At 45.8% G+C, this 27,586-nt stretch overlaps 1 protein-coding gene across 1 annotated transcript in view; it reads right to left on the reverse strand.

Moving 5' to 3' along the window:
* LOC107122667 (natterin-3-like) overlaps positions 1–23,085 on the reverse strand; it is a 40,038-nt gene extending 16,953 nt beyond the window's left edge. Inside the window, exons 1-4 of the mRNA XM_015425792.1 lie at positions 23,050–23,085; positions 20,061–20,184; positions 15,750–16,778; positions 10,336–10,537 (exon numbers count right to left, since the gene is read on the reverse strand). Of these exons, the coding sequence (XP_015281278.1) occupies positions 10,336–10,537; positions 15,750–16,778; positions 20,061–20,184; positions 23,050–23,085 (1,391 nt within the window). The remainder of the gene's footprint in view (positions 1–10,335; positions 10,538–15,749; positions 16,779–20,060; positions 20,185–23,049) is intronic.
* Between the last annotated feature and the right edge of the window lie 4,501 nt (positions 23,086–27,586).

Here is a 27,586-nt window from a genome sequence, read left to right on the forward strand (position 1 = left end):
TGTTGCTTCCCTCCCCAAATTTGTGCGGAAAATGAAGGTGCCTTGTAGAAGAGAATGTCATGGCAAGAGTCACTGCTGGATCGAGCCCGCTTTCCCTCTCCCTCTTCCCCAGTCCTTCTCCTTCTACAGCCCCTACCCCACATAGCTTTTGTCCATGAGGATCCTAGAATAACTACCATAGATTTTTTGGACTCTTTGTTTCACCAATGGAAAAGCTGGTTAGGTCTGGGGTTGCCAAGTTTGGGTTGGGAAAATTCTTAGAGATTTGGGGGTGGAGCTTGAGGAGGGTGGGGTATGGGGAGGGAGACGACCCCAGCAGGGTACAATGCCATAGAGTCCGCCTTCCAAGGCAGTCCTTTGCTCCAGGGGAGCTGATCTCTGTAGTCTGAGAGCAGCTGTAATTCTGGGAGCTCTCCAGGCCCCACCAGGAGGTTAGAAACCTAGGGGTCCTACTTTCTTTTCTTTCTCCCCCCCAGGCTTTGAAGAAATTGGGAAAGCACACTAGGCGGTGGGAAGTTTGGGAGATATTTTAGGGCAGTGGGTATACTCAGGGCTATTTTTGGGCAGGAACGCACAGGAACGGAGTTCCGGCTGGCTCCCGAGTTGGCCACGCCCAGCAGGAACTCATTAGCATAATAGGCCACCCCCAACAGCAGAAACTCATTAGGATTGGCTACAATTAGGGGTGTGTGGCCTAACATGCAAAGGAGTCCCTGCTACCAAAAAAGCCCTGGGTTTTGACAACAAACAAGATAAACAGAATAAGAATCAAAAGGTGGGTGTGGCTGGATGACCACACTTCTGGTAACATGGGGGTGCGGCCTAATGTGCTAATGAGCGGTGCTGTCAGGGTGTGGCCTAATATGCTAATGAGTTTCTGCTGTTGGGTGTGGCCTATTATGCTAATGAGTTCCTGCTGGGCTTTTTCTACAAAAAATGCCCTGGGTATACCTAAGAGAGGACCCCTTCCCTCCCTCCTTGGTCCTTTCCGTACTTTGATCTCATCCCTGGTTTTGTCCGGAGTTCAACTCGTGACACAATACCTTGCATTAATGCCTGGTTATAACAGCACTCGTTTATCCCGGGACAAGTGTGAGGCAAAACCGGGGTGGCCTCAATGTAATGTGGAAACAAAAAATACCCCAAGATAATTACAGGGGTGAACTCGAGTGTAATGTAGAATATAAGTTCGGGGACAGGGTTGAACCAGGATTTAAGGTCTAGCGTAGAAAGGACCCTTGCTAAGCAAATGGGCAGTTTGAAATGATGGATGCAGAAAGGCCAGGTGTTTTTCACGGAGGCCTAAGTCGATGGGCAACCGGTGAAGCTTCCTCAAGTACGGAGATGTGGTGATGGGGGCGGGGGGGAGCGTCAGTAATGGAATGAATTTTCGGCAGACAGAGCGTCATCCCGCTCGCTCACTCTCTCCAGGCATGTTCAGTGCTTGTTGCCATGGGAACGCAGCAGGAAGAGCCCAATGTGGGTCAGGGCTGTGCTGCCGGCAGTGGATTAGTCCGGATCCACGTGGCTGAGCAGGTGCCAGCTGTTGGGGGCATGTGCCAAGCAGAGACAGGATCTGGCTGACTGCCTCCATGGCCTCCCAGCAGCCTCTTCTGAGGCCATGTGACAAGGAAGGAAGTCGGTATCCCAGCGTTCAGCATATGTATGCATGTTGTGACATTTTTAAGCACGGTACAATTTTAAATTTTCATACATTACAAAGACCTCTGTTACTTAAACCTTCATTACTTGCTGTGTAGATATAACCATATATTTACTTTTATTAAGATATTCTCAGTGGGGAGAAAAGGGGGGGGGTATAAAAACAACTTCCAACGTTCTCAGTTTTATCCTCCTAATAGCAACAATGTGAGGTAAGTTAGGCTAAGAGAGTGTGACTGTTACAGGTCGAAGGTCACCCGGCGATCTTCCATGGGAATTTGAACCTGCGTCTTCCAGAGCCTTGTCTGACACTCTAAACATTATGTAGCAGCACTGGCTTTTTTGTTCTAGTAAAAAGTAATTCTAGAAAGTGTTTACATATGGGGACAGAGCAAGATGGGTAGCTGTGTCTGTCTGTCTGTAGCAGCAGAAAAGAGCAAGAGTCCAGTAGCACCTTAAAGACTAACAAAATCTGTGGCAGGGTGTAATGTATTCAGATGCTGCCATGAATGCATTAAAGGTAAAGTGAAACACCTCATAAGGAAGCAATGTTAAGCTTCGTCTTGGACAAGGATTGTAGTCCAAGACAACCGTGTCCAATCACGTTCGAATGTCTGTAAGCGGGAACGACATTGATTGGACCTTATATGCTCAACTGCATTGGTTGATATCTGTATAGTAGGTGTGGCTACATTAGCCGGGAATGTTTAAATACCGACCAGCTACAATGGACAAGCTGTTCGGGCTATCAGATGTTGTACCGTGTTGGAGAAGTGTTCATGTTGAAGATTAAACTTGAGTTTTTGCTGAAATCACTCTTCGACTATTTGTTAAGCGCTGGACTTAACACAGGGTATGCGCCTCTGTGAGCCACAAAAGCTCATACCTTGCCACAAATTTTATTAGTCTTTGGGTGCGGTCAGACGGCGTGCTGAGAGCGGGTTAAACTGCTCCGGTTCTAACTGGATTATATTTGATCTGGATAATCGCGATCACACTTACTTCCCTTCTCCCGCCTCACCGTGGAGTCACATTGCTCCCTGGCATCTACACTACTGACGCGTGGGAGTGTGTGTCAGCGGGTTTTAATTTTTTCCCTCAGTTTGCGCATGCGCATAGGCGCCCCTCCGTATACGGGGGGGGGGGGGGAATCCAATACTCCATTTTAAAGGCGGTTTGAGCCAGAAAGCGATGGCTGGGGACGGTGTGCAGATGTTGGGTGTGCGAACGTGAATATAAAATCCGTTACTGAAGCGTGCTGAAAGTGGACTAAATGGCCTGTCTGAACGCACCCTTTAAGGTGCTACTGGAGTCTTGCTATGTATGGAGAGAAATAGAAGACTTAATCGAAATTTCAAGCTGTTGTGAAGGGGACGTATTTATTCATGTCACAGCATCTCAGGAGCCAGGCATATTTATAGTGCGAGGTAATCTGTTTTTTTATATTTTAAGAAATTAATACTGAGATCCAAATCTTATTGGAAACCTCCCTAATTAGAAGCAGTACTAGAATTGCATTTTACAGCCACTCACAGTTTGGGTTTGCTGGAGACCCCGGGGGTTTTCCCGTTCAAGTGAGAACTGCACCCTGCAACTTTTCTGAATTCCTTTATCGTCAGGGTGCATATCATCATTGTATTTGTGTAACTGATAATATCAAGAGGCATTTTAAAATGACATTCAGTTTTACAGAATGTAGCTGCTGAGTCTGTGACTTAAAGATAGAGAATAGTGTGTGTGTGTGTGTTTTGGGGGTGCTATTAAGCTCTTTCCCCATCCTTTTTTCTTACTGAAAAGTGCCTCCTCCCGAGTGTGTTCGGCCTTGTTTTGGGGGAAAAATCCAGCTACTTTTTGGCTCTTAATGTTTCTCTACTACTTCTCCTGTATTCCATAACACTCCTCAGACACTACTGTAGTAATAGTTACAACAGACTTATAAAGCAGGCCTGTTTGATCACCACGATACACATGGAGGAGGGTTGAGTCTGAGAGGTTTTGCCACTCAGAGACCTCAGAGCTGAGGTAAAATGTCCTCTTAAAGACTTTCCTACAGGGTTGGCCCAAGATGCCCGAGGTAAAAATTCTGAATGACATTTTCTCCTCTTATTGTCTAGCGTGGGGGGCAATCTGCTGGAATTTCTCCTGCCCAAGCCATACATTGAAATGAAGAAACATTTCAAAGGGACCCAAGCAGGAGAACTTCATAATGTGCTGTATGCCCATGGGCCAAATTATCCTCTCCTTTCTTGCACAAAACCTGTATCCTGACACCACTGCCACATGGTTAGCTAATCTTCTTATCCACTACTCCACATTAACTCTTGGTCCACTTTTGGAGATGTGGTAGGTGGTAATTAAGATCCAAATCCACAGATTTCATGGCAACTATATTTGACGCTTGAATTTTAGGGTACTTGACTTACTATTTATTTATTGTATGGCAGAGTTAACAACCTGCTGAGGTCCCTCCCCTCTCTAAACCCCTCCCTCCCCAGGTTCCACCCATAAATCTCTAGGTATTTTCCAATTGGGATTTGGGGAGGTTCATATAGGAAAAGTACATAAGCATTTTGGAGACCCAAAATGACTTGGCATATTATCAACAAAGAGGCTGCTGTCTGTGAGTCAGAATTGTGCATGGTAGGAGAAATGGACAGCACGTCCATTCTTTAATGCAGTAATATTTAGACTGGATAGGGCTGGATCCAACCAGCTGCTGCTGAAAAAGAGAGGAGGGGTCCCTATGACCATCCAAAGAGGCTTTGCTGGGGAATCGTAGGACCTGCATGGACAAAAGCCATTTGCGATGGGGGGCTGGAGCAAAGAGTGGGATTGGAAAAGGCTGAGCAAAAAAGCTGGCTGCATTCAAGCCGTGGAGATTGGACGGGACCACTGTAAACTCTTGGGATTGCAATAGTAAACAAATGAGAGGCAAATGCATGTAATTGTTTGTTTAAATACCTTCTTGGCCATTTCCCCAAAACCAAACCACCTTAAAATCTGCCTGGCATTCGTGCCTATTCTGCGGCTAATTCCACGTATGATTGGTACCTAGAGATCAGTTCCCTGAGAGAAAATGGCAGTTTTGAAGGGTGGATTCTACGCTATTGCTTTTCTGCTGTTCTCCCTCCCAAACTCCACCCAACCTCTCCGGCTCTGTGCCCAAATCTCCAGATGTTTTCCAACCAGGAGTTGGCAACTCTCGTCCGGCCCTTTAACTGACCGTAACGAGAGCTCTGCGTCTTTTCCTGGTTGTCAGGCTGGGGCAAGGCTCTGCAAGTATCAATAATGGCCCCGAGGTCCCGTCCTTTCCCCAGTTATGTAATGAATTGTCCCTGGATGAGGAAAAATCCCTGTGGTCTCATTAGCGGCAGCCTAGCAGATGCCAAATCACAGGGTGTTCCTGTCGGCCCAGATTAGCGCTGACAGACAGTTCAGAGCGGTTGGGGCTGTGCGGAAGACTGTGTTGAAATATTTGCGTCACGTATTTGAAGGGATTTATATTTTCTGGTCCAAACATAGACCAAGTGGGAATGGCCACTGTTAAAACTGTCAGAGCATGCAAGTGAAAACAATAAGACGTCTGGGCAATCTTGCCGAAAAGGCCTGCTTTGACAAAATTACTTTAATCGGCTTACAGAGGTGTGCACTGAAGGTCTTTGCAAGGTCCTTTTTGGGGAGGGCACGCCTCGAGTGGGAGAAGGTCTTCTCTGAGCCTCCGCAGATCCTATCCCTAGGGCTGCCAACCTCCAGGTGCGAGCTGGAGATCTCCCAGGATTACAACTCCTCTCCAGATGACAGAGCTCAGTTCCCCTGGAGAAAATGGCTGCTTTGGAAGGTGGACTCTGTGGCACAACAACCTGCTGAGGTCCCTCCCCTCTCTAAACCCCTCCCTCCCCAGGTTCCACCCATAAATCTCTAGGTATTTTCCAATTGGGATTTGGGGAGGTTCATATAGGAAAAGTACATAAGCATTCTGGAGACCCAAAATGACTTGGCATATTATCAACAAAGAGGCTGCTGTCTGTGAGTCAGAACTGTGTATGGTAGGAGAAATGGACAGCACGTCCATTCTTTAATGCAGTAATATTTAGATGGGATAGGGTTGGATCCAACCAGCTGCTGCTGAAAAAGAGAGGAGGGGTCCCTATGACCATCCAAAGAGGCTTTGCTGGGGAATCGTAGGACCTGCATGGACAAAAGCCATTTGCGATGGGGGGCTGGAGCAAAGAGTGGGATTGGAAAAGGCTGAGCAAAAAAGCTGGCTGCATTCAAGTCGTGGACATTGGATGAGACCACTGTAAACTCTTGGGATTGCAATAGTAAACAAATGAGAGGCAAATGTAACTGTTTGTTTAAACACCTTCTTGGCCATTTCCCCAAAACCAAACCACCCAAACTAGCTAATAATCTTAAAGCAATAACAGCAGGAGTCATTTCCTGCAGGAGCGCACAGGAGCAGAGCTCCGGCAGTAAAGAGCCCAGGGGGTGGGCACATGCAACAAGCCCCACCCCCTGCTCCCAGCAGCCCTCAGTCAGAGCAAGAAGCAGCCAGGTAAGTTGCAGAGCTCCCCCCCAGTCCCAAACAGTCCAGTGGCACCTTTAAGACCAAGTTTTATTCAGGTACAAGCTCTCCCTCCTCTGCGAGGACAGATCTGCAGTCCCCCCCCCCAATAGCTAGCAATCCAAAACAGTCCAGTGGTGCCTGAGCGGTGGGTGTTGCCTTCTGACACACTTCCGGTGACATCAGGGGGTGTGGCATATGCAAATAAGTTATGCTAATGAGTTATGCTAATGAGCTCCTGCACCTATTTTTCTATGAAATGACCCCTGAATAACAATATATGCACAGATTGTATTATCAAAGATACAATTTCCTGAATAAGCTGGCAGCTGTGGAGGGAGCGACCCTATGGCATCACCTCCCTGCTGCCCTCCCCAAGCACAAACCCCCAGTATTAAGGAATTTCCCAAGCTGGATTATCCAGAGCCAACACACAGGGAGAACGGACAAGGACTTTCCTTCTAAGAGTTAAGAATACAAACACAATCATGTTCAGCTGAGATCAACATCAACAGCAGACTGGGCTTGAAGACTTTGACTTGGTTGCAGCCCCTGCACCCATCTTTTAAGGCCGTGAATTGCTTTTCAAACTATTGCATCCCCATCCACATGGGGATGGGGACCGAGTGATAATCTGGATGGGGGAGGCTGAGATCACTCCCATCAAATGAGGAGCCCGCCTGGGCCTCGGCCCAGCCTGTGGCTTTATTCCTCAGTCCCGCTCTAATCCTCCTAAAGAGGCTTTAGCTGTTCGAATTAAGTGGGGATGAGAAGGCTCAATAGTATTTACACAAAGAGGTAGTGGACACTGGAGACCCAAACATAGGAATGGGGGAACCGGGTATGCTTTAATGGAATCAGTGGGTCCAGGGGACTCTGGCCTGGTAATGTCAGTCCATTACCATGATCTGTTTGTATGATGTCAGAAATAAAATAGACAATGGGTAGGATCCAGGCAGCATTTTGTACATGCTTGCAGAATATTGTTGTTACAGCTCCATATGGCTTTTGTCCATGCCCTTCAGTGGTGCCTTTTTGGGTGGTCAAAAGAGAATCCTCCCTTTTCTATCAACAGAAAGACTGATTGGAGCCTAGTTATTTTCATCTCATGACCTATGGAGAGCCAGTGTGGTGTGTTGAGCTAGGATCTGGAAGACCCAGGTTCAGTTCTCTGCTCTGCCATGGAAGTTTGCTAGGTGACCTTGGGCCAGTCATATTACTGCAGCGGCCTAACTTATCTGACAGGGGTGTTGTGAGGATAATATGGAGGAAAGGAGAATGGGGGTGGTGGTTACGTATTGCAAGCCTGTATTGATCCCTCCCCTCCCCAAACCCCACCATCAATGTTCCCTCTAAGCTGTGGAGTCTTGTGAGCAAAAATTCTACTTTGTGAGCTACTGGCATTAAAGCTGTGAGCGAGCGGTTTGGCTACTGCATAAATTAGTTGGCTCTGGAGCCATCCTTCCTGAGCTAAGACAAAAACGTGCGAGCTGAAGGCTAAAAAACTGTGAGCTAGCTCACACTAACTCAGCTTAGAGGGAACACTGCCCACCATCCCCAGGCTCCACCCCAGAAATCTCCAGGTATTTCCTGAGCTCACAGCCCTAACCTAAAACCTCCTTCACAAGCAGTTTCAGATCATGTTTTTCTATCTAGGCTTCAGTCTGCCAGGAAGTGGAGGACGGCTTTTCTTGTGACAAGACAGGACAGAAGAGTGTTTTCTTATGGCCTTAGGGCTTGTGAGGGAAAGACTCATTCAGATCTCCTGGAGAGAGGCTAGTAATTTTCTGGCAGGTAGGATGGGAGCCAAATGGCTCTTGAAAGGGGAACTGTCCTTTGAAGGAGAACAGAGAGAAAGAAAAAGACTTGACTTCAGAATGGGAAACTTTCCAGAACGGGAGATATTTGAATGGAAACCCCTACCCCCAAGGATGGTTGGAAGAGAGTAAGAGGCTGCAACATGACAAGCACTTTCCTGGGAGTAAGCCCCACTGAGTAACATGAGACTTTCTTCCAAGCAGACGCACTGCTTCCAAAGAGCCCTAAATATAGTCTGTAACAGAAATCCGATAGCTTTAGGATTTTTCTGCCTCCCTTTTAATTTACCACCATACACAGGTAAGTTTCAGCTCTGTGGAGGAAGAACTTTGTTTATTGCTCATTTTATTTTCCCTGTTTGATTTGCGCTCAGAGCGGCTCCATGATCAACAAGAGCTTCACGGTATAAGCTTCCGAGAGCCAGAGTTCCCTTCGTCAGACACAAAGAGAGTTTATTTTCACTTGTCACATAACTCTCTTTTTTGCTCAACAAATTATTTCACTTTTTAAAATCCAGTCCTTCCTCCAAGGAATTAAGGGCAGTGTACATCAGTCTTCCCTTCTCTGTTTTATCCCCACAGCAACCCTGTGAGGCGGTTAGGCTGAGAGAAAGTCACAGGCTGCAGGCTTCCACGGCAGGGTGGGGATTTGAAACTGAGCCTCTCAGATTCTAGTCGGACACTCTAACCAGCACACTACAATGACTCTTGACTGTTTTTCTTTCCTGTACTCAATGGCAGCTAATACAAGTACAGCAGGATTTTCCCTCTTAGGAATTTGGTGCTATGGTGGTCTTCGTATGCCCACTAAATTGCTTATCAAGGTGCAAAGAGAAAGCAGGGAGACTCCTGCTTGGACATGGGTTAATCTAACAAACAAGATGTCCAAGGCTTCCCCATGTCCCGGGTAATTTTGGAGCAGGTGACCACAAAAGGTCTGGGGTTCTTAATTAGAAGAAGAGTGTTTTAAGAGGCAAAACGAGAGAGTTTAGTTACCAAAAGCCTTAGACGCATCTTTAAAATATTGTAATGTCAAGAGGGGTAAAACAGAATCTTGCTTTCATTGGGTGGTTTGTGTCACATGTCTGAAGAGGCGGGCTTCTTTTTAAGGTCTAGCAGCTTAGGTTTTGGGCCAGCTTTGTAACTATTCTACGTCTCTAGTGCTAGAATGGGGTGCCTGCAAAATTAGTTTCACCACACAGACATGAAGGAGGGTTGCATAGGGTCGAAAGAGTAACACAGTGGTCTCAACCAGCACCCTTTGGTTGCCACAATGAATTTAATCGTATTTTGAGGTGGAGGTACTATTTTCTGTTTTCTGTCTCAGGGACTTCAGAACATGTAGAAGAAGAGTTGGTTTTTACACCTCTCTTTTCTCTACCTTAAGGAGTCTCAGTGGCTTGCAGTCTTCTTCCCTTCCTCTTCCCACAACAGTCACCTTGTGAGGCACATGGGGCTGAGACTGGCCCAAGGCCACCCAGCAGGCCTCATGTATCTCAAAGCAGCTTATAGTCGCCTTCCCTTCCTCTCCCCACAACAGGTACCATGTGAGGTAGGTGGGGCTGAGAGAGCTCTGAGAGAACTGTGACTGGCCCAAGGCCACACAGCAGGCTGCATGTTAAGGAGTGGGGAATCAAACCTGGTTCTCCAGATCAGAGTCTGCCATTCTTAACCATGACACCATGCTGTCTCTCAATATGTTATGCAACATACACTTGCATATGAGCTACAGGAGTACTGAAAAAGTCCTCTCAGGTTGGATTCCCACCTCAAGTCAAGTTGTAATTCTGGGTTGCCAGGCCTATGTCTTTCCAAAGCACCAAGGTGCTGCACACCGAGATTCCAGAATTGCTTAGATTCCTTCACGTCCTCCTCAACACGAGCATTTCCCCCCCTCCAGGCATCCTCTGCCATCTTCTACGTGCCGCATGGGGATTGTCCATGTCTTAATGTTCAACTTGACACGTCTGACCTGGAGTCACCTCACAGTGTGCTTTTGAAAGGTGGCAGGGGGTGAGGGGCAGACTCAGCAGGGGGGATCGCTTCCCTACCGTCGGCTCCCGTGCCCTAAAATGACCTTGTTCATCGCACGAATGCACTATGTGCCGCAGCACGTTCCTTTCCCCTCTTTGAGTTCTCTGTTCCCGATTCTCACTACTACCGGTACCACCTCTCTAGGGTTTTCAGTGTTCATGGGGAGGGGTCAGCTTTAAAAACATATTTGCCTGGTGCATACCCACTAGTGCATTCAATGCCCTTTCACCCTTACCCCCCACCCCCAGCCTGACTTACCATTTCTCTGCAGCAGCTTTTAGCTCGGCGCAGGGGGGTTCTTCTGTGGGGGCTTCTTGTCCCTCCACAGGGGCCTCCCTTTGGCTAGGGCTCTCTGACATGCTGGGTCCGCGGGTGCCTGCGTTTGCACTGATGGAGGGAAGTGACGGCTCCACCGGCTGCAGGCAGCCGGAGCCCTGCCCAGTCAGGCGGGGAGGGGTGGCTGGGTGGATCCTGGGTATTTGAGATATGCACTCACGACAGTGCTGAGGTGAATTGGCAGAAGGCTCAGCTGGGATACGCAAGCCTCCCTTCTCCTCTCGTTGGACCTAGGATGGTTAACCATCTCATTTACTTGGGACTCTGACCTGGAAACGGTCGAAAGCAGGGCCAAGGAGATCAGCCGCAGCAGGGAGCCACAAATTGTCTCAAGAGATGTGTGGAATGTCGGTCTCCTGTCCTCTTTTGTGGCCCAAAACATCACCACAGAAAGGTTGACAGCAGTACAAGAAGAGGGATGACTGGCCAACCTGTGATTGGCCCCAAATCTCAGAAGAAGGGGTTGAAATTTGATAGTGGGGCAGGAGCCAGAAGCTGTTCCTCTGGAAGAGCTGGGATGGAATTTTCTGAGCTTTGGGAAGCTATGGTGGTGTGGGAAAGCGTGTGATGAGTTCTGGGGAAGCTGATGGGGTTTGCTCTCAGGAGGCTGGCGAAGTACATTTGCTTCAGAGATGGCAAGAGGTGCCAAGCATGCTGAGGTACTGTGCAGTCTAACCTGGAAACCCTGCCTCTTGATATCGGATATGTGGGTGGAAATGGCACTATTCACATGCATAGAATGTTTGAGCTTAAAAGCGTGAGCCTGTGCCCTGAATGCAGGGATTAAGCCCTGGTTCAAATGAAGGGTCAATTTGGAATATCTTTTAAAATTAGTTCTGTATTAAAATAGTTATACCCTGCCTTGGCTCAAGGAGCTGCGGTGGCTCAAGTGGTTAAGACGCTGAACTGCAGGCTGTGGAAGGTCAGTTCTGGGGAAGCTGACAGGGTTTGCTCTCAGGAGGCTGGCGAAGTACATTTGCTTCAGAGATGGCAAGAGGTGCCAAGCATGCTTAGGTACTGTGCCGTCTAACCTGGAAACCCTGCCTCTTGATTTCGGATATGTGGGTGGAAATGGCACTCTTCACACGCACAGAATGGTTGAGCTTAAAAGCGTGAGCCCGTGCCCTGAGCGCAGGGATTAAGCCCTGGCTCAAATGAAGGGTCAATTTGGAATATCTTTTAGAATTAGTTCTGTATTAAAATATCTATACCCTGCCTTGGCTCAAGGTGATATATGAGGAAGATCCCCCCCCCCCAATATGCACAGTGAGTCATGTGTGCATTGCTTGTCATGGATTCACGGTGGGATGTGTGTTATGGCTGCTGGAATCTTTCCTAACTGTGAAGGGTGAGTGGGAGAGAAGCATGAGAATACTTTTAAGGTGCAGTGTAGTACTGGTGCAATTCTGACGTGTGACTGTCATGCTGTAGCGCTGGGGTGAGCCTGGCACATGAGGAGGGCGGCAGGAGGAGAGACGCATGTGGAACTTCTAGGTGTGCTTGTCATGGTGGCATGGGTGTTGAAGCACTACTGAACGGCACATTCGATTCTGGTTAAAGAAGGATGTGGAAAGAATCTATTCTATTACATGTTCAGTGGCATTTTGGTAGCATAATTGGGCACAACCTGGTCTAGAGCTGAGGTACTTAAGTCCTGCAGATTTCACTGGGACCAAAGCGTGGAATGTGATCAGACTGTGTAGAGGACTCTGGCTATCTGTGCACATTAAAAAGTTATGCTTGTAATGTGCGTGAATTTGTGTGTGACAGGCTAATATTTCTGGGTTTGTATATGTAAGGTGGTTATTGGCTAGTTGCAGAAGAAGAAGGAGGAGGAGGAGATTGGATTTATACCCTGCCCTTCACTCGCAGTCTCAGAGCAGTTTACAGTCTCCTTCCCTTCTTCTCCCCACAGCAGGCACCTTGTGAGGTAGGTAGGGCTGAGAGAGCTCTTTTGAGAGCTACTCTTGAGAGAATAGCTCTGAGAGGACTGTGACGGACCCAAGGTAGCCCAGCAGCTGCATGTGGAAGAGTGGGGAATCAAACCCAGGTCTCCCAGATTAGAGTCCACGCTCTAAACCACTACACCAAACTGGCTGGGCAGACTTTGTGAGCTGTGCACATTGCAAGTCCCATGAAAGTGGCAGATCCCTTTCATGGAACTGTGATTTATTATTTTTTACCTATTTTTAACCTGCCTTTCTCAAGTGATGGACTCAAGATGGCTATTTTGGGATACAGAGATGAAATCTATCACATTTTTTTTTAAATCACCTTTCCACTGAGGAGGTCAGGTGGCAGACAGTGTTCTCAATCCTCTTACTGCCACGACAATCCTGTGAAATAGGTTAGGCTGCGAGATTGGCCTGTGGGTATCCAGTGAGCCAGGCGAGGTTTGTTTTGATCCAAGAATCTGGGATTCCAAATGGTATTAAACTTTGATTAAATATACCACTTAAAATACAAAAATTAAATTAAATTAAATTAAAAATTAAAAAAAGCAGAAGACAGGAGGGCCTGGCATGATCTGGTCCATGGGGTCACGAAGAGTCAGACTTGACTGTGCGACTGAACAACAACAACACAAAATAAAAAACTCCTCCATTTGTGAGAACTAGCATAATGTAGTGGCCAGAGTTTCAGACTAGGACCTGTGAGAACCAAGTTCAGCACCCTGTCCTTGAAGCTTTCTGGGTGAACTTGGGCCAGTCACATATTCTCAACCTAGCCTATCTCACAGAATGGATCAAACAGAGCAGAGGCAAATGATATGAACAACTTTGGTTCCCCCTTGTGGAGGAAGGTGGGGTATGGATGAAGTAAGCATATACATAATAAACAAAGATGCTCACGCTCATCCGTTGGGAGAAGAGCGAGCTTATTTTTCAAGGCTTTTAAAAAGGGCCACCCTAAATAGAATTAAACCTGTTAAAGGGCATTGACTTTAATGCACTTTAAAATGCATAACTCTGCTTAGGATGACAGTGTTAACTTCCCCCATCCGCCCCCAGCCATAGTTTCTTTCCATGGAATTGCTTATACTTGAACATTTTAGGGGGACGGGGATTAAGAAATGTATGCCTCAAGAGATGTATTTCCATGGAATATGTTTAATCCAGCAGGAGCAAAAGTCCAAAACTTTGTGCAATTTCTTTTCTTAAGGAAAGGTGGATGGATAAGTGTGTGTGTGTGTGTGTGTGAAGGTTCTCTCTCACTCCCTTTCCATCTCAGCTGTGTACCTGAGGGCCAAACTACACAATTCTTTTCAGGGGTCATTTCGTAGAAAAAGAGCTAGGGGAACTCATTAGCATATGCCACACCCCCTGACATCAGGGGCCCGGCGGGAGTGCGAGGAAGCCCCGCCAAGGCCCTCCCTGGCACCAGGCAGGCAGGGGCAGGGAGGAAGCAACTTACCCTCCCTCTTCTCCTGCCTCCTCCTGGCTGAATGAAGGCTGGAAGCAGGGGGCGGGGCTTCATTGTGTGCCCCACCTCCCCACACCTCACCCGGGGGAACTGCGATCCCCCGCGTTCCCCCCCAAAATGACCTCTGATTTTTTTTTAACAAACAGATCCAAAAAAGGTGGGGCCATTTTGGCTTGGCAAAGTGTTGGGGAGGGGGAAGGCTGAAGCCCCTCTCCGCTGCCATGATCTTGAGCAGAATCAGCCCCCTGCAGCATTTTAAATGGACATTCCCCACAGGGTCCGGGTGAAATGCATATTGTTTTAAGCATCCTCTTTTGGTAGGGAGGCTGTATCCACGCATGGTTTCATATTCCGCTATAATATGAGTTGTTGTACTATACTGATCATTGGCTACTGGATTTTCCTGTGTGGGTAAGGTCCATTTTGATCTCTCATTGATCTTCTGGTATTTTATGAAGACACACGAACAACACGAAGAGCATCCAGCCTTACACAAATGGCAAGGACAGAAAAGCTCCCTTTTCCTCTATAGGGTTTGAAAGATTGACATCAAATATGACCTCGGTGGGGTATAATGCCATTGAGTCTACGTTCCAAAGAAGCAATTTTCTTGAGGTGGTCTCTGTAGTCTGAATATTAGTTGTAATTCTGGGGGATTTCAAGGTCCCACCCGGAGGCTGGCAACCATAGCCCAGAGGCATGAGAACATCTGCAACTTCAGGCAAGCCAAGGGTGTAAGGCAATGAAGTGTCTCCTTGGGATGGATGGGTGGACTGGCCATTTAACTTACAGGGAAAGGGCCCAGTGACTTACTGTTCCAGAACCTCTGCCCCCAACTCCTATTGATTTTTTCCCCATTTGGAATGATCAAAATGCATTTGAAGACAAGGTTTGGCTGACTATAAATGTATAACATGAAAAAATCTGAGGACTTCCGCTGGATATATTTCCTTTCTTGGAGTGTGTAGATGCTCCATTTCTCTTTTGGATGCATGTTCTATTTGAAATAGTTACAGCATTTAAAAAAACACACTTCTTTAAACATTGCTTAAAGACGAGAAAGCATACAGGGGCATATGCTTAGGCACCCAACACCATTCTGATAGAGAAAAATCCCAGATAACCACAGGTGTAAGAAAATTAAATTTTCTTTATTGTTTTCTAATTTATGGCTAACAAGCAACAGCAAGCTGATTTCACATTGATTCCATGATGATTTATGAAATACATCAACAACTTAACAGCATCTGGATCTATGCATAGATGAATGTTTAAGAAAGAGTGAGATCAAGATTCAAATAATTAAAGGATTGTTAGCTGGTTTTCTGCTGAGTCATACAATTTGGACAGCTGAAACTGGTGAAGAAGACCAAACTGTTCGCAGAAAGCCACCAAAGAACACAATGAATGAAAGGTACTGGACCAGTCTCAAACATGGCTACTTGGAAGACTGTTCATTTTGTGTGAGACATTAAGTAAACATGCATAGCATAAGACAGCAGACCTCTTTGGTTGTGATGACACAGAAAAAGTTCTGTGTAGAAATAGGAAGATCCACCTTTCCAATTCATGTGCCTAATGTAGCAGCAAGATGCCTATGAAACCTCAAGCTACAGATGAATCCATTGGGTTAGATCTAGCCAGCTTTTCCATTGATAAAAAAAGGAGAAGGTGATTGATCCCCTTTGATATTCAAAAAGGCTACACAGGGGATCATGGCACCAGAATGGACAAAAGCCACGTGGGGTAGGGGTTTCCATAAGCAGGGAAATTGGGAGAGATTGCTTGAAAAAGCAAGCTGGATCCAACCCATTAGTCTCTAAAGTGCCACAACGGCACATTTTCTCTTCTTGATTTCTGCTCAGGCATATGTGGCTAGGGAGCTGGTGGATGCCCCTGACCTTATTACTTACATGAAGCTGCATTTGGGATGGGTTGGCACCGCTTTACGTGGATATCCACGTGTGCCACAATAGTGTTTGTGCTGACTCCCTGGACAGTGGCACTTCGTCTGTCCCCATTGCGATATTCACGAGTCACTGTTGCAGTGAAGGGAATGTTTCCGTACATTCTTTGGCCCTCCATTGACACATCACATGTGTGGTTAGGGGGAACATCAACTTCTACCGTTTCTGAAAATGTGACTGACTCAGTCATTGTAGAACCCTCACTCCAACTGAATGTTTTCTCCCGAGTGATGCTCCATCCCAAGTTCACTATTGAAAAGATCCCTGCAGACATGCTAGTGCTCACACCTATTGAGATGGAAGTGCTAAAATCCCAGCGACGTTCATTAGTTACTGTTTCGGACAGTGAGGTAATTTTCTTCACTGTATTACAGTTGTTGTTGATGAGCTTGGTGGAGACTAAGACCAAGTTCTGATTGGTGTATATCCCCCTTTCCTTCATATAATGGACATTGTAGATGCTCTGTGAGAGATAGTCTTTATAAACCACCAGAACATCGTAATATTTATACCAGTATTCCTTACCATCTATCCCTATGAAGAAAGCGCTATTACGGGGGTCTACCTTCCCAAGGCCGTATCTATTCTTCCCGACATATAGTCGGTATCCTGGGCAGCTGTTTATAGAATTCGATGGAACATCACCCCAGGAATCGTCTTGCCACTTCAGTGATTCAAAGTTATTTTCATTTATCAAAAGCCAGAACTGAGCATTCTTATGCTCCTTGTCTCCATAAGGATAAAAGCAGTAGGGGCCACGGTTTGGGCTGTAGAAACCGGGTGTGCAGCCTGATTCATAACAAGGGTATTCTGTCCTTTCGGCATAGCGATTCCAGATGAACACAGCACCACTGGGGGCAGACCCTCGGAATCTGACCCATTTCAGAGTGGTACCACTGAGAGCATCGTTGCTCCTGCTAGAATATTGAGTGCTTCTCTTCAGGATCTTGGCTGCCTGGCTGCCATTGCTGTGGACTGAAACAGCAAAACAAAAGAGAAAAAGAACAGAGTGAAGATTAAAGTGTTGAAAACTGGTGGACTCCTTAGCCCCATCTTGTGCTATCTTCATGGTATGAGAGCCACTGCCTTCTCAGTAATAGTGCGACCCCCAAATCTTGCAGGAGGACCCCGTGATATGGCTTCTTCCGTAATGCCAACTGGGGTACCCTTTAAAACTGGGGGACTCAGGAGTGTGAATAGCATGGGCTGAATGTCTTGAAATCAGACTGATTCTAAGGACAAGATTTAAACAGGAAAACCAGAAAAAAAATCCTGTTTATTTTTTAAAAAGTTTACAACTACTTTGTCTGTATGAGCATTTTAGGGGGGTCGGGGCGGGCAGACCAGAGTAGAGGTTCATAAAACTCCCCACACAAACTTACACACAGAAAGCATAGTATTATGAGTTGCCACCAGTTTTTGCCAGAAGCTGAGTTTTGAGAGAAATCTGTTAGTACACCAGCTGGTCCTGTGTGGATAACAAAATCTACCCAATGGGGCCACCCTCAGACAAAAGAGGGGCCATTAACTACCCAAGGGACTTCTCATGTATGCAGATTAATATGCCTTTGACACTGCACCCCCCCATAGCTTGCTGAATATAATGTGGAATGAATGAAATGCTGCGAGCAGGTGGTAGACAGTTACAGGGGGAAAAAGGGAAGGATACATTACTCTAGCCCCTGAGATCTTAGAGAGTTCTGGAACATGAAGAGTTTAGAGGTTAGGGTGAGATTTTCATATTGTTCCTGCCTGCCTGCAGGCTCCCAATTTATAATCTTTAATCCTGTGTTTTTTGAGCACATTAGAAAAAAAAAGTATCTTAAGGGTTTTGTGCTGCCCCAGTCAGCATTTAACTGTAGCTAAGTAGAACTGCCATATATCTTAAAGAGCAGTTTGCCCCTGGGAATTGTAGTCTTTAGTTAGGCATCAACAGGTTTGCTTATCTGTTTTGGTCAGATGTCAGTTTTTAAAGAATTCTGACTGAAGCTGTGAGCAGTAAAATGAAGTTGGACTGTTGAAGTAATTACCTTCATGTGGTTAAAAACATACCTGAGAATGGCTCTGGCTCTAAGACTGAACATTGTGTTTTTAAATATTTCTAGCTGGTGACAGGAAAATATATTGAGTTTGTTAGTTCTTAATCAACTTGCACGTTTTTGATTTCTTGTTAATATGTAGGGTTGCCAAGTACCTACCTACGAACCGGCGGGGGACACATGCTTCCCCGCCGGAAGATTCTTGCTTGCAACACAGGCGCTGCACTATTCCATCACCCAGACGTGACGTAGGCATGTAGTGGGTGACGCTCTGGTAATGGAGCTGGAAACTCGATGGTACCATCGAGTTTCCAGCCCCATTGCTAGAGCGTCACCCAGCGACGTACCTATGTCATGTCTGGGCGATGGAATAGTGCAGTGCCTGTGTTTTCCCGCGGGAATGGTCCCGCAAAGAACTACATATCCCCTGCCGAATCAAGGTAAGTACTTGGGAGCCCTGTTAATATGTTCAGTTAATCATTTTTTCTAGGAAGAGAGCCTGTTAAAATTAGTTGGGCGATTTCCAGTGTAATCCTAAGAATGCTTTCTTAGGAGTAAGCCACGATGGGTAGACCTGAGTTAGATTTGAGAACACCTCCTTAGGACTCTTCCAGTGTTCCCTCTAAGCTGTGGAGTGTTGTGAGCAAAAATTCTGCTTTGTGAACCAAAAGAACACTAGCATTAAAGTTGGGAGCAGACCCGATTTAACTATTGTGTAAATTCGTTTTTTTAGAACACTGTTACCATAACCTTTTTATAACAGCAGCACCTTAAGTAGCACCTTAAAGACCAACATAATGTATTCTGCCTAGGATTGCCAGCCTCCAGGTGGTGCCTGGAGTTCTTCAAGAATTACAACTGATTCGCAGATGATAGAGATTGCTTTCCCTGGAGGAAAGGACAGCATGGGAGGGAAGAATCAATGGCACCATATCCCCACTGAGCTCCTTCTTGTCTCCAAATTTCAACCCCTGCCAGGAACTTTGCAAGCTGCAGTTGGCAACCTTAATTTTAAGCATTCATTTGTGTTAGTCTTCAATCCTTGGAATCGCAAGTTGAAATTATCAGGTAGGGTTGCAACCCCCCCGGGTTTGGTAGGGGTCCCCCTCTTTTGGGGGAGGGTTCTACCCCACCCCCAAGCCCCAACACCCACAGCCACCCCTCTCCCTCCTCTCTAGAGAAAGAGGAGGGAGAGGGATGGCTGCAGGGCAGGCGCCCGATCTCCACTTGGAGACTGGGCATGCAGGGAAGCCCAAGCTCCCTGCACTTAAAGGGGCCCCTTTAAGTTCAGGGAGCTGGTGTTCAGGCATGCAGGGAGCCGAGGTTTCCCTGCGCACCTGAACGTGAGCTCCCTGCACTTAAAGGGGCATTCAGGCATGCGGGGAAACTGCATTTCCCTGCGCGCCTGAATGCCAGCTCCCTGCACTAATTTCATAATTATCTATCTATGGTAAGTTTCTAATAGTATAACCAAAACAGTAATTTTTGATATAACTGTAGAACGAATCTGAAAAGTTGCTATTCTAAAAATGAAACCTTCATCTGGTTGTAAATATTAAGATCATACCAGCAAGAATGAGTCTTTATGTAGAAAACTATGATTTAAAACTTGTCCTACTGAGTAGTGATTCAAAACATGATGTAAATCATGATTTAAATTAATTTGAGTTAAATCAAATCCACCCTGAAAGGGGGCAAATGGTCTAGCTGGTGATGGTCAGCACACAGGATTTGCTATACATGTGATCAGTTGCCAGCAGTGGACCTGGGCTGTATGAAAGGTCCCTTTGTACAAGGATAAGCCAGGGGTCGTTTAGTAGAAAAAGAGCTAGGGGAACTCATTAGCATAACTCATTAGCATATGGCACACCCCCTGACATCAGGGGCCCGGTGGTGGACCTGCAAGGCCGGCGGGAGTGCGAGGAAGCCCCACCAAGGCCCTCCCTGGCCCCAGGCAGGCAGGGGTGGGGAGAGGTGGGGAGGAAGCAACTTACCCTCCCTCTTCTCCTGCCTCCTCCTGGCTGAATGAGGGCTGGAAGCGGGGTGGCCGGAAGCAGGGGGCGGGGCTTTGTCATGTGCCCCGCCCCCCGCACCTCACCCGGGGGAACTGCGATCCCCCGCGATCCCCCCCGAATCGACCTCTGAGGATAACAAAACTCAAGATGATCCAGTGAGGCAGATGATCATCATTTCCGAGGAGGTGTTCTCTATTCCGTACCTTGTATTGTTAGAGGGCCTTTCTGCACTGATTTCTTCAAGACCGTGAGGGAGGCATTCATGCTGCTGGCCCATGACTGACCGATAATCAAGGACATAAAGAGCGTGCAGAGCCACAGATGCATCTAAAACAAAAAGCAGGAAGGCATTACTTAGGGAGGTGGTCACATGCTGGAAACAAGGTTGCCATTGTTCTGAAATGTTCCACTGTTTTTTCTGTGTGGAACCAGAGTTGCAAATAGGGAGCCAGGTCCGCCCGTACAGTGGGGAGACTTCCTGGTCCCATGCTGGGGAAGGTGACATCACAACAATGCTGCAGCATAATTTCTGGTGGGAACCCAGAAGTGACATCAGCACATTGGCACAATGCTCTAGGATTCCACCAAATTCTGTTTTGGTGTCCCCTAAAACTCCTGTCAGCTGCCAGTGCTTGGAAACACCTTCTTCAAGGAATGTACATGCTCTGCTACTAACCTTTCTACCCCCAACCCCCAACCTGAAAAATGTGTATCTGAAAAAGGGGACTCTATTCTATGAACTCTTGTCACCAAAAAGTCTTTGACTTTAAGAAGCCACAGAAGTCCTTGTTCTTGGGAAACTTTTCAGCCCCTTTCTGTAATAAATTTAAACAAAGCATTATATTAGCTTATTCTATTTCAGCAAATACATAGTGTTTATAACAAACTCAAATGGTAGCATGCATCACATACATTTTGTGGAACAAATAAAGCCCCAACCCCCCCAGTGTAATATTAAGAACTGATTCAAATCTGTTCAGCTGAACAGCCATTTTATTTACCAGAACTGATTGAGCTTCTTGTAAACACAATATATTAACTGCAAAAAATTTTAAAACTTGAATGGGTGAAGCATCCAATGAGGAACAAATTAATAACATTCCACAGGGGTAGCTGCGTTAGTCTGAAGTGTCAAAAATAAACTGGAACTGTATGGCTTAACAATAAAAAAGTAATATGTTAGTTAATTCAGATGAAATTTAAAATAGCAACTTTAATTCTTCAAGTTTAACAGCTAGTTTTCCTTACATTAACTCAGTATAAGGTAGTGTCATGAGCTTTACATCTGGGTAGTAGAAAATAACTGTTAGTTGCCCCTCAGCTTGTAGACCCCTGGTTCATGTCTTCTTGGTGCTGTGCTGACACTGTGATTTTTCTTGGCCTTTGTGGGCTATCATTGCTTTGGCCAGATGGGGTGGTAGGCACCAAGGGCAGCCTGCCCACCACACTCACACCCAAGTACCAAGGCCAGCTTCTGGAAGAGAAGAAGCCCTCACCTTCCAGAAGCAGCCAGTATGAAGAGAAACATCCTGACCTGTTAGTTTCCTAGATCATGTGGCTGTTCAAAGTACCAGAGAAAAGGTGAATTGAGAAACTGGCAAGCCAAGTGGTGAGATGCATCATTTGATTCTGAGCCTGGGAGGGTTGTAATCAGTCCCTGATTTGCCCTGCAGCTGAAGGCACATGGCTCTGTCCCAGCATAACTTAATTGGAGAGCAAGTTTGGTGTAGTGGTTAGGTGTGACCTTGGATCAGCTGTGGGTGTGACCTTGGGTCAGTCTTTGTTTCAGAGCTATCCTCTCAAGGGCAGTTCCTGAGAGAGCTCTCTCAGCCCCACCTACCTCACAGGGTGTCTGCTGTGGGGGAGGGGGAGGGGATTGTAAGCCACTCTGAGACTCTTTTGGGTAGTGAAGGGTGAAGTATAAGTCCAATCTTTTCTTCTTCTAAATCTTTGTGAAAAGCAGCAAGTTACCTATTTGCAAGGTGGAAAGTGTTATGAAAACGGCAAATAAGGAGCAGCCCATAATCTGCTATGCCACAGCTGCTGGTCATGTATCCCTTGGTCACCCAGAAGTTTATTTATTTATTTATTTTATGACATTTATACCCCGCCCTCCCTGCAAGCGGGCTCAGGGCGGCTTACATAAGGCACTGAGTGCGTTCAGTATATACATTACATAATATAAATTACAGAATTAAACAAATTAAAACAGCTTAAAATCAGTTTGGCGGAATTAGTTATGGTCCTAAATATAAATACACATTGATGGGGTCTGAACTGGCAGAGACTGATCAAGAGAGAGATCTTGGAGTGGTAGTAGATAACTCACTGAAAATGTCAAGACAGTGTGTGACTGCAATAAAGAAGGCCAATGCTATGCTGGGGATTATTAGGAAGGGTATGGAAAACAGATCAGCCAATAACATAATGCCCTATATAAATCAATGGTACGACCTCATTTGGAATACTGTGTGCAGTTCTGGTCACCACACCTTAAAAAGGATATTATAGCTTTGGAAAAAGTGCATAAAAGGGCAACTCGAATGATAAAAGGGTTGGAACACTTTCCCTATGAGGAAAGATTAAAGCTCTTAGGGCTCTTTAGTTTGGAGAAACGATGACTGAGGGGTGACATGATCGAGGTTTATAAGATTATGCATGGGATAGAGCAGGTAAAGAAAGAGGTACTTTTCTCCCTTTCCCACAATACAAGAACTCGTGAGCACTCCATGAAACTGCTGAGCGGTCGGGTTAGAACGGATAAAAGGAAGTACTTCTTCACCCAAAGAGTGATTAACACATGGAATTCACTGCCACAGGAAGTGGTGGGTGCTACAAGCATGGACAGCTTCAAAAGGGAATTAGATAAGCATATGGAGCAGAACAATGGGAGGGCTTCTAATAGCACCTGGTATTTCTGGCCACTGTGTGACACAGAGTGTTGGACTGGATGGGCCTTTGGCCTGATCCAACATTGGCATCTCTTATGTTCTTATGGTTGGAGCCTATCAGCTTCTGCACATTCTCACCCAATTCCTCTCCTCACCGCAGTTCCTATTCTGGATGGCTTTTATCCATGGGTCCTTTGATTCCCAGCATTACTTTTTTTGGTGTTCAAAAGGGGGTTCTCTCTGTTGCCTGTGAAAAAACTGATAGGATAAATTCCAAATTGTGCATATTTTAGCAACTCACCTTCGGATCCATGAAAGCTTCTTGCACACCAGCCATGGGATTTGGGGAAGTCACATCCTCTCTGCTATATTTATAGGGATGGAGAAATCAGAGCTTATCAGAACTATCAGAAAGGGGGGTTTGTGTAACCTCAAAGCGGATGCCTTGTTTGCTTTACAGGAAAGTTCCAGTTGGGCCATCAAATACCCTTTCTGGGAACCACTTTATCATTAAGGGCCATTTATGCCAAAACTAGCAGGTAAACACTCCAAGCCGATTTCTAAAGTTAATATTTGAACAATGGGGAGTTTTTAATGGTATTTTCAGACACATCCCAGCATTACAGAAAATGGAAAGTGAAACTACGAGGCTCAGCAAGTTCTTCTTGGAACATTTAGGCAAGGCTCATTTTATTGGCCAGAGTGAACCACACTAAACTGCAGCTTTTAGTGGGAGAGCCCCGTTTGGAACGAAGGGTGATTGCTTAAGAGATAACATCACCTTTGTGCCTCAACCTGCAGATATGAGGTGGATGATGACGTTAGAGAGGGGTTTTCAGTGGTTCGGTCTAGGGTTCATCGCCCAGTGCTGGCCTCCACTGAGAAATGGCTGAGGGCAGGGACCTACTGTCTTGGAGTTGTGCCAATGCCTTACCATTACCCATGTCTTATCGTTATTTCTGCTGAAAACTGGAAGTGATGCCATATTGGTTTACCCACATAACTTGGGGTGAATCCTAGAGCGTTGTGGTTATGCACTGATATAACTTCCTGTTCATGATGGAAGTGATGCCGGAGTGTGACTGCAATGCCGAATCCCCCCCCCATTTCCCCCAACACCACTTGCAAGAGCAAGGAAATCACCCCCCAGGGGAATCACAGCCCTAAGAGTCTCAGCTTTGGAATGCCCTGTCCTTGAAGGATTACACCTGGTGCCTTGCCTCACTGTCCTTCAGGTGCCAGGCCAACATACCTCTTTTTCACCCAGGCTTTCGACTACTGAGTTTGTATCTGTTTTAGCAATTTCATGGTTGCCTTCTTTCATGGCCTGTTCTGTCAATATCATTTGAGGCTGTCCTATGCTTCATGGTGCTTTTATCACCTTTAATTTATTTAGAAGGAAAAGAAGAGGAAGAAGAGATTGGATTTATATCCTGCCTTCACTACCTGAAGGAGTCTCGGAGTGGCATACAATCTCCTTCCCCTTCCCCTCCCTACAACAGACACCCTGTGAGGTAGGTGGGGCTGAGAGAGCTCTTTCGAGAACTGCTCTTCAGAGAACAGCTCCGAGAGAACTTGTGACTGACCCAAGGTCACACCAGCAGCTGCATGTGGAGGAGCTGGGCATCAAACCCGGTTCTCCCAGATTAGAGTCTGCGCTCCTAACCACTATACCAAACTGACTCTCTTTAAAGGGTCGGTTTTAATGTTTTTGTCTTTCTTTTTTAGTGTCTTACATTTCATTACCTTGGCTTGCTTTCAATGTCTTGTGTTATTATTTTTAGTTTTAAACTATCTCGAGCAGGTCTCTGAAAAGGTGGCAGATAAATAAATCCATAAATCACACCTTTTTGAATTATCATATTGACTGGGTCAGTGAATCTTTCCTTGGTATATCAGTGTTCCTATTTCATGTGCCTTTTGGGGGGAGATGTTGGGGTGACTTTTAAGCCTTTTTTAAGTGTGCAGAGGTGCATCACTCTCACCCTCATCATTCTTGTGCTTTAGCCTCTGCAGGCTCCAGATCAGTGGTTTCCAACTGTGGATTATATGCATTCTTGGAAAATGCACAGGAAGTGACATGGCACTCTAGGAATTTGCAAATCTCTATGGGTTTTTTTTACCACAGAGATTTGAAAATCCCTAGAGCATCATGATGTCACTTTCCTGTCTGAAACAGGAAGTGATGTCTCACCTAGCAGTCTTCTAATCCCAGTGCTCTTGGGGATTGTCAGCTGAGGCTTGGCAACCCTAAAACATAGCCACCAGCAGTCTGAACTAGACCGGCAGTTCTCAAGCTTCCCTATCTCATGAATTCTCCAGATTTCAGTCCTCTACTTAGCTAGTCCACTTCAGAAGTTATGTACTGAACCATGTGTACCAGGAGTGTGAGTTACCCATGAGCCTCCTGATTTCCAGTTACCACTTTAACTGCATAGATCACCATGCTGCAGTATCCTCAGCTTCAAAAATGAGTGTTTCATGTTCTGCCTATTGAAGCTGGAAAACATGCTCAGTGATTCAGTGATTCAGACAAAAGGGTGACCACATTCTTCAAAAAAGAGTGTTTCATGTCCTGCCTATTGAAGCTGGAAAATATGCTCAGTGATTCAGACAAAAGGGTGACCACATGTATCAGGAGGATTGTGGGTAATATGCACTTCCCCAAATGTGCTCTGCATCTGAGGACTACCTCCACAATGGCTGAAGTGCTGCACAAAGAGAAGTAAAGTTTAGGACCCAATCCTAGACCCTGCTTTTATGCATTCTCCCCTCCATCCCAACTAACTTCTATGCCTTTGATATTTTATTGATGGGTGGTCATATTTCTCTGTATCTTAGGTATTCCAGTACACTGTACTGATAAGACTTTTATAGCAGCAACCATTCGTTGAGTTGAGCATCCATTTGGACGGTCTCCTGGCTGTTTATAAATGTTGGTATTTGTGAATTTTGGTTGTAGAGTTGATCCCAGTGTTTGACTAAGATGCTTTGTCACTTATAGTTGTTGTTTAGTAAATTCTTTATTCAAAAGCACACCCAAGCCGCCTTTTCCGGAAGTCCCCGGGTTTTGAGGTGGACTATATTTGCTTAGATGCTCGGAGTACATTGCTTTCATCAATATGCACCACATTGCACAATTTAACTACAAGCATTTTAAGATTCATAGCTGGGTATACTTTTCCACCATAAGCATATTTCACAAGGATTCCCTATTTAGCTCTGGGATCCAACTCCCCCCTTCTGTCTTTCCAGGGTTCAGTTTCATTTTGTTCACTGTTGGACATTTAATCACAGCAGCCAGGCAGTGATTCAGAACCTCTACCACATCATCAGAATATTTTGATAAAGATATATTTGTTGTTGTTCAGTCGCACAGTCGAGTCCGACTCTTTGCGACCCCATGGACCAGATCACGCCAGGCCTTCCTGTCTTCCGCCGTCCTCTGAAGTTTGCTCAATTTCATTAAAGATATATAGAGCTGGGCATTGTCATCAAAACAGCCAGGGAGCTGATGCTGAAATCTCTTTTAGTGATATGGCTAGCTGCCAGCACTGCCAACCAACAGAAATGCCCACAAGAGACCCCTCAACCTTTAAGTGAACCCTCAAACCTTTATGCCCTGAAGGAAGACAATGGGAAAGGTCCAAGGTGACTTGAGGGAGATTGACCACTGCCATCAAAATGATCAAGCTCTTCCTTCAGGGGGGGCGTGGTGTCATGCTGAAAGCGTATGGATGCCTAGAACTTCGGCTCCTGCCCTGATCCTTCTAAAATACATTTAAAATAGTTGAAAATAGACAGACTACCATCTAAAAAGATGGGAAAGACTGGCTCGGGTAAAAATAAAACTCCTGGCCAAGTATCAAACTCGGTGAAGGCATTTTTCCCGAGGGATGCAAAAGATATCTCCGGGGCTCCAGAACAATGACTCTCAGCTAAAATGGTGGCCGCCATTGCACCGAACATGGAGGATGATGATTTACAACTTTCCCCAGAGGTACTTATGGTTTTTGAAAATCTAGAAGACAGATTTGCCTTAAAAGTAGAAAGCTTACTTAAACCTATGTCAGAGCAATTACAGGACCTTACCGAAAATGTGCAAAAAATATCTCAGACTGCCGATACAGCTCTAGAACAATGCATAACTTTGCAAAATGAAGAGCAAGATCTGTACTCTAGAGAAACCTGGGTAAGATCCAAAATTATGGAACTTGAAAATGCATCATGATTTCATAACTTAAAATTCCGTGGGTTTTTAGAGTCTTGTGAAGGGACTACGGAGCTCACTACCTTTATTGCTACTTGGCTATCCACCATTTTAAAGCTAGAGGTGGGAATTGCGCCGATTGTAGACCGTGCTTACAGAACGGGCCCACGTAAAAATAATAATCCTACTTTGGCAAGAGATATTGCAGCTCGCTTTCCAGACTCTCGCACGAGAAATAAAATTCTCAAGGAAGCTAGTAAAAAATTCACCTATGAAGACAAAACAATTCAAGTGTTCCAAGATTTATCCCCTGAAACCCTGCAACGATGCAGAGACATGAAATCAATTACAAAATGCTTGCAAGAAGCAAAAATCGCTTATCGATGGTCTCCTCCAGGCAGACTGCTGCTTTTAAATGATGGCAAAGCATTTACCGCCACAGACTTAACAAGTGGAACTACTTTACTACAAGCTCTGGATCTTGAGCTTCCACTTGATCTGCGACCCGGTTCTGAAGCGCTGGAAGAGGATCAACCCTAAACGTCGCACTTAATTGCTTCATTAACTAATATTTCTCCACAAAACAGAACTTAATTTGTTTATTAACATGATGTATTTGTTTATTCAC

Source organism: Gekko japonicus, unplaced genomic scaffold, assembly GCF_001447785.1.
Source record: "Gekko japonicus isolate JY-2015 unplaced genomic scaffold, Gekko_japonicus_V1.1 scaffold1967, whole genome shotgun sequence".
NCBI lineage: Eukaryota > Metazoa > Chordata > Lepidosauria > Squamata > Gekkonidae > Gekko > Gekko japonicus.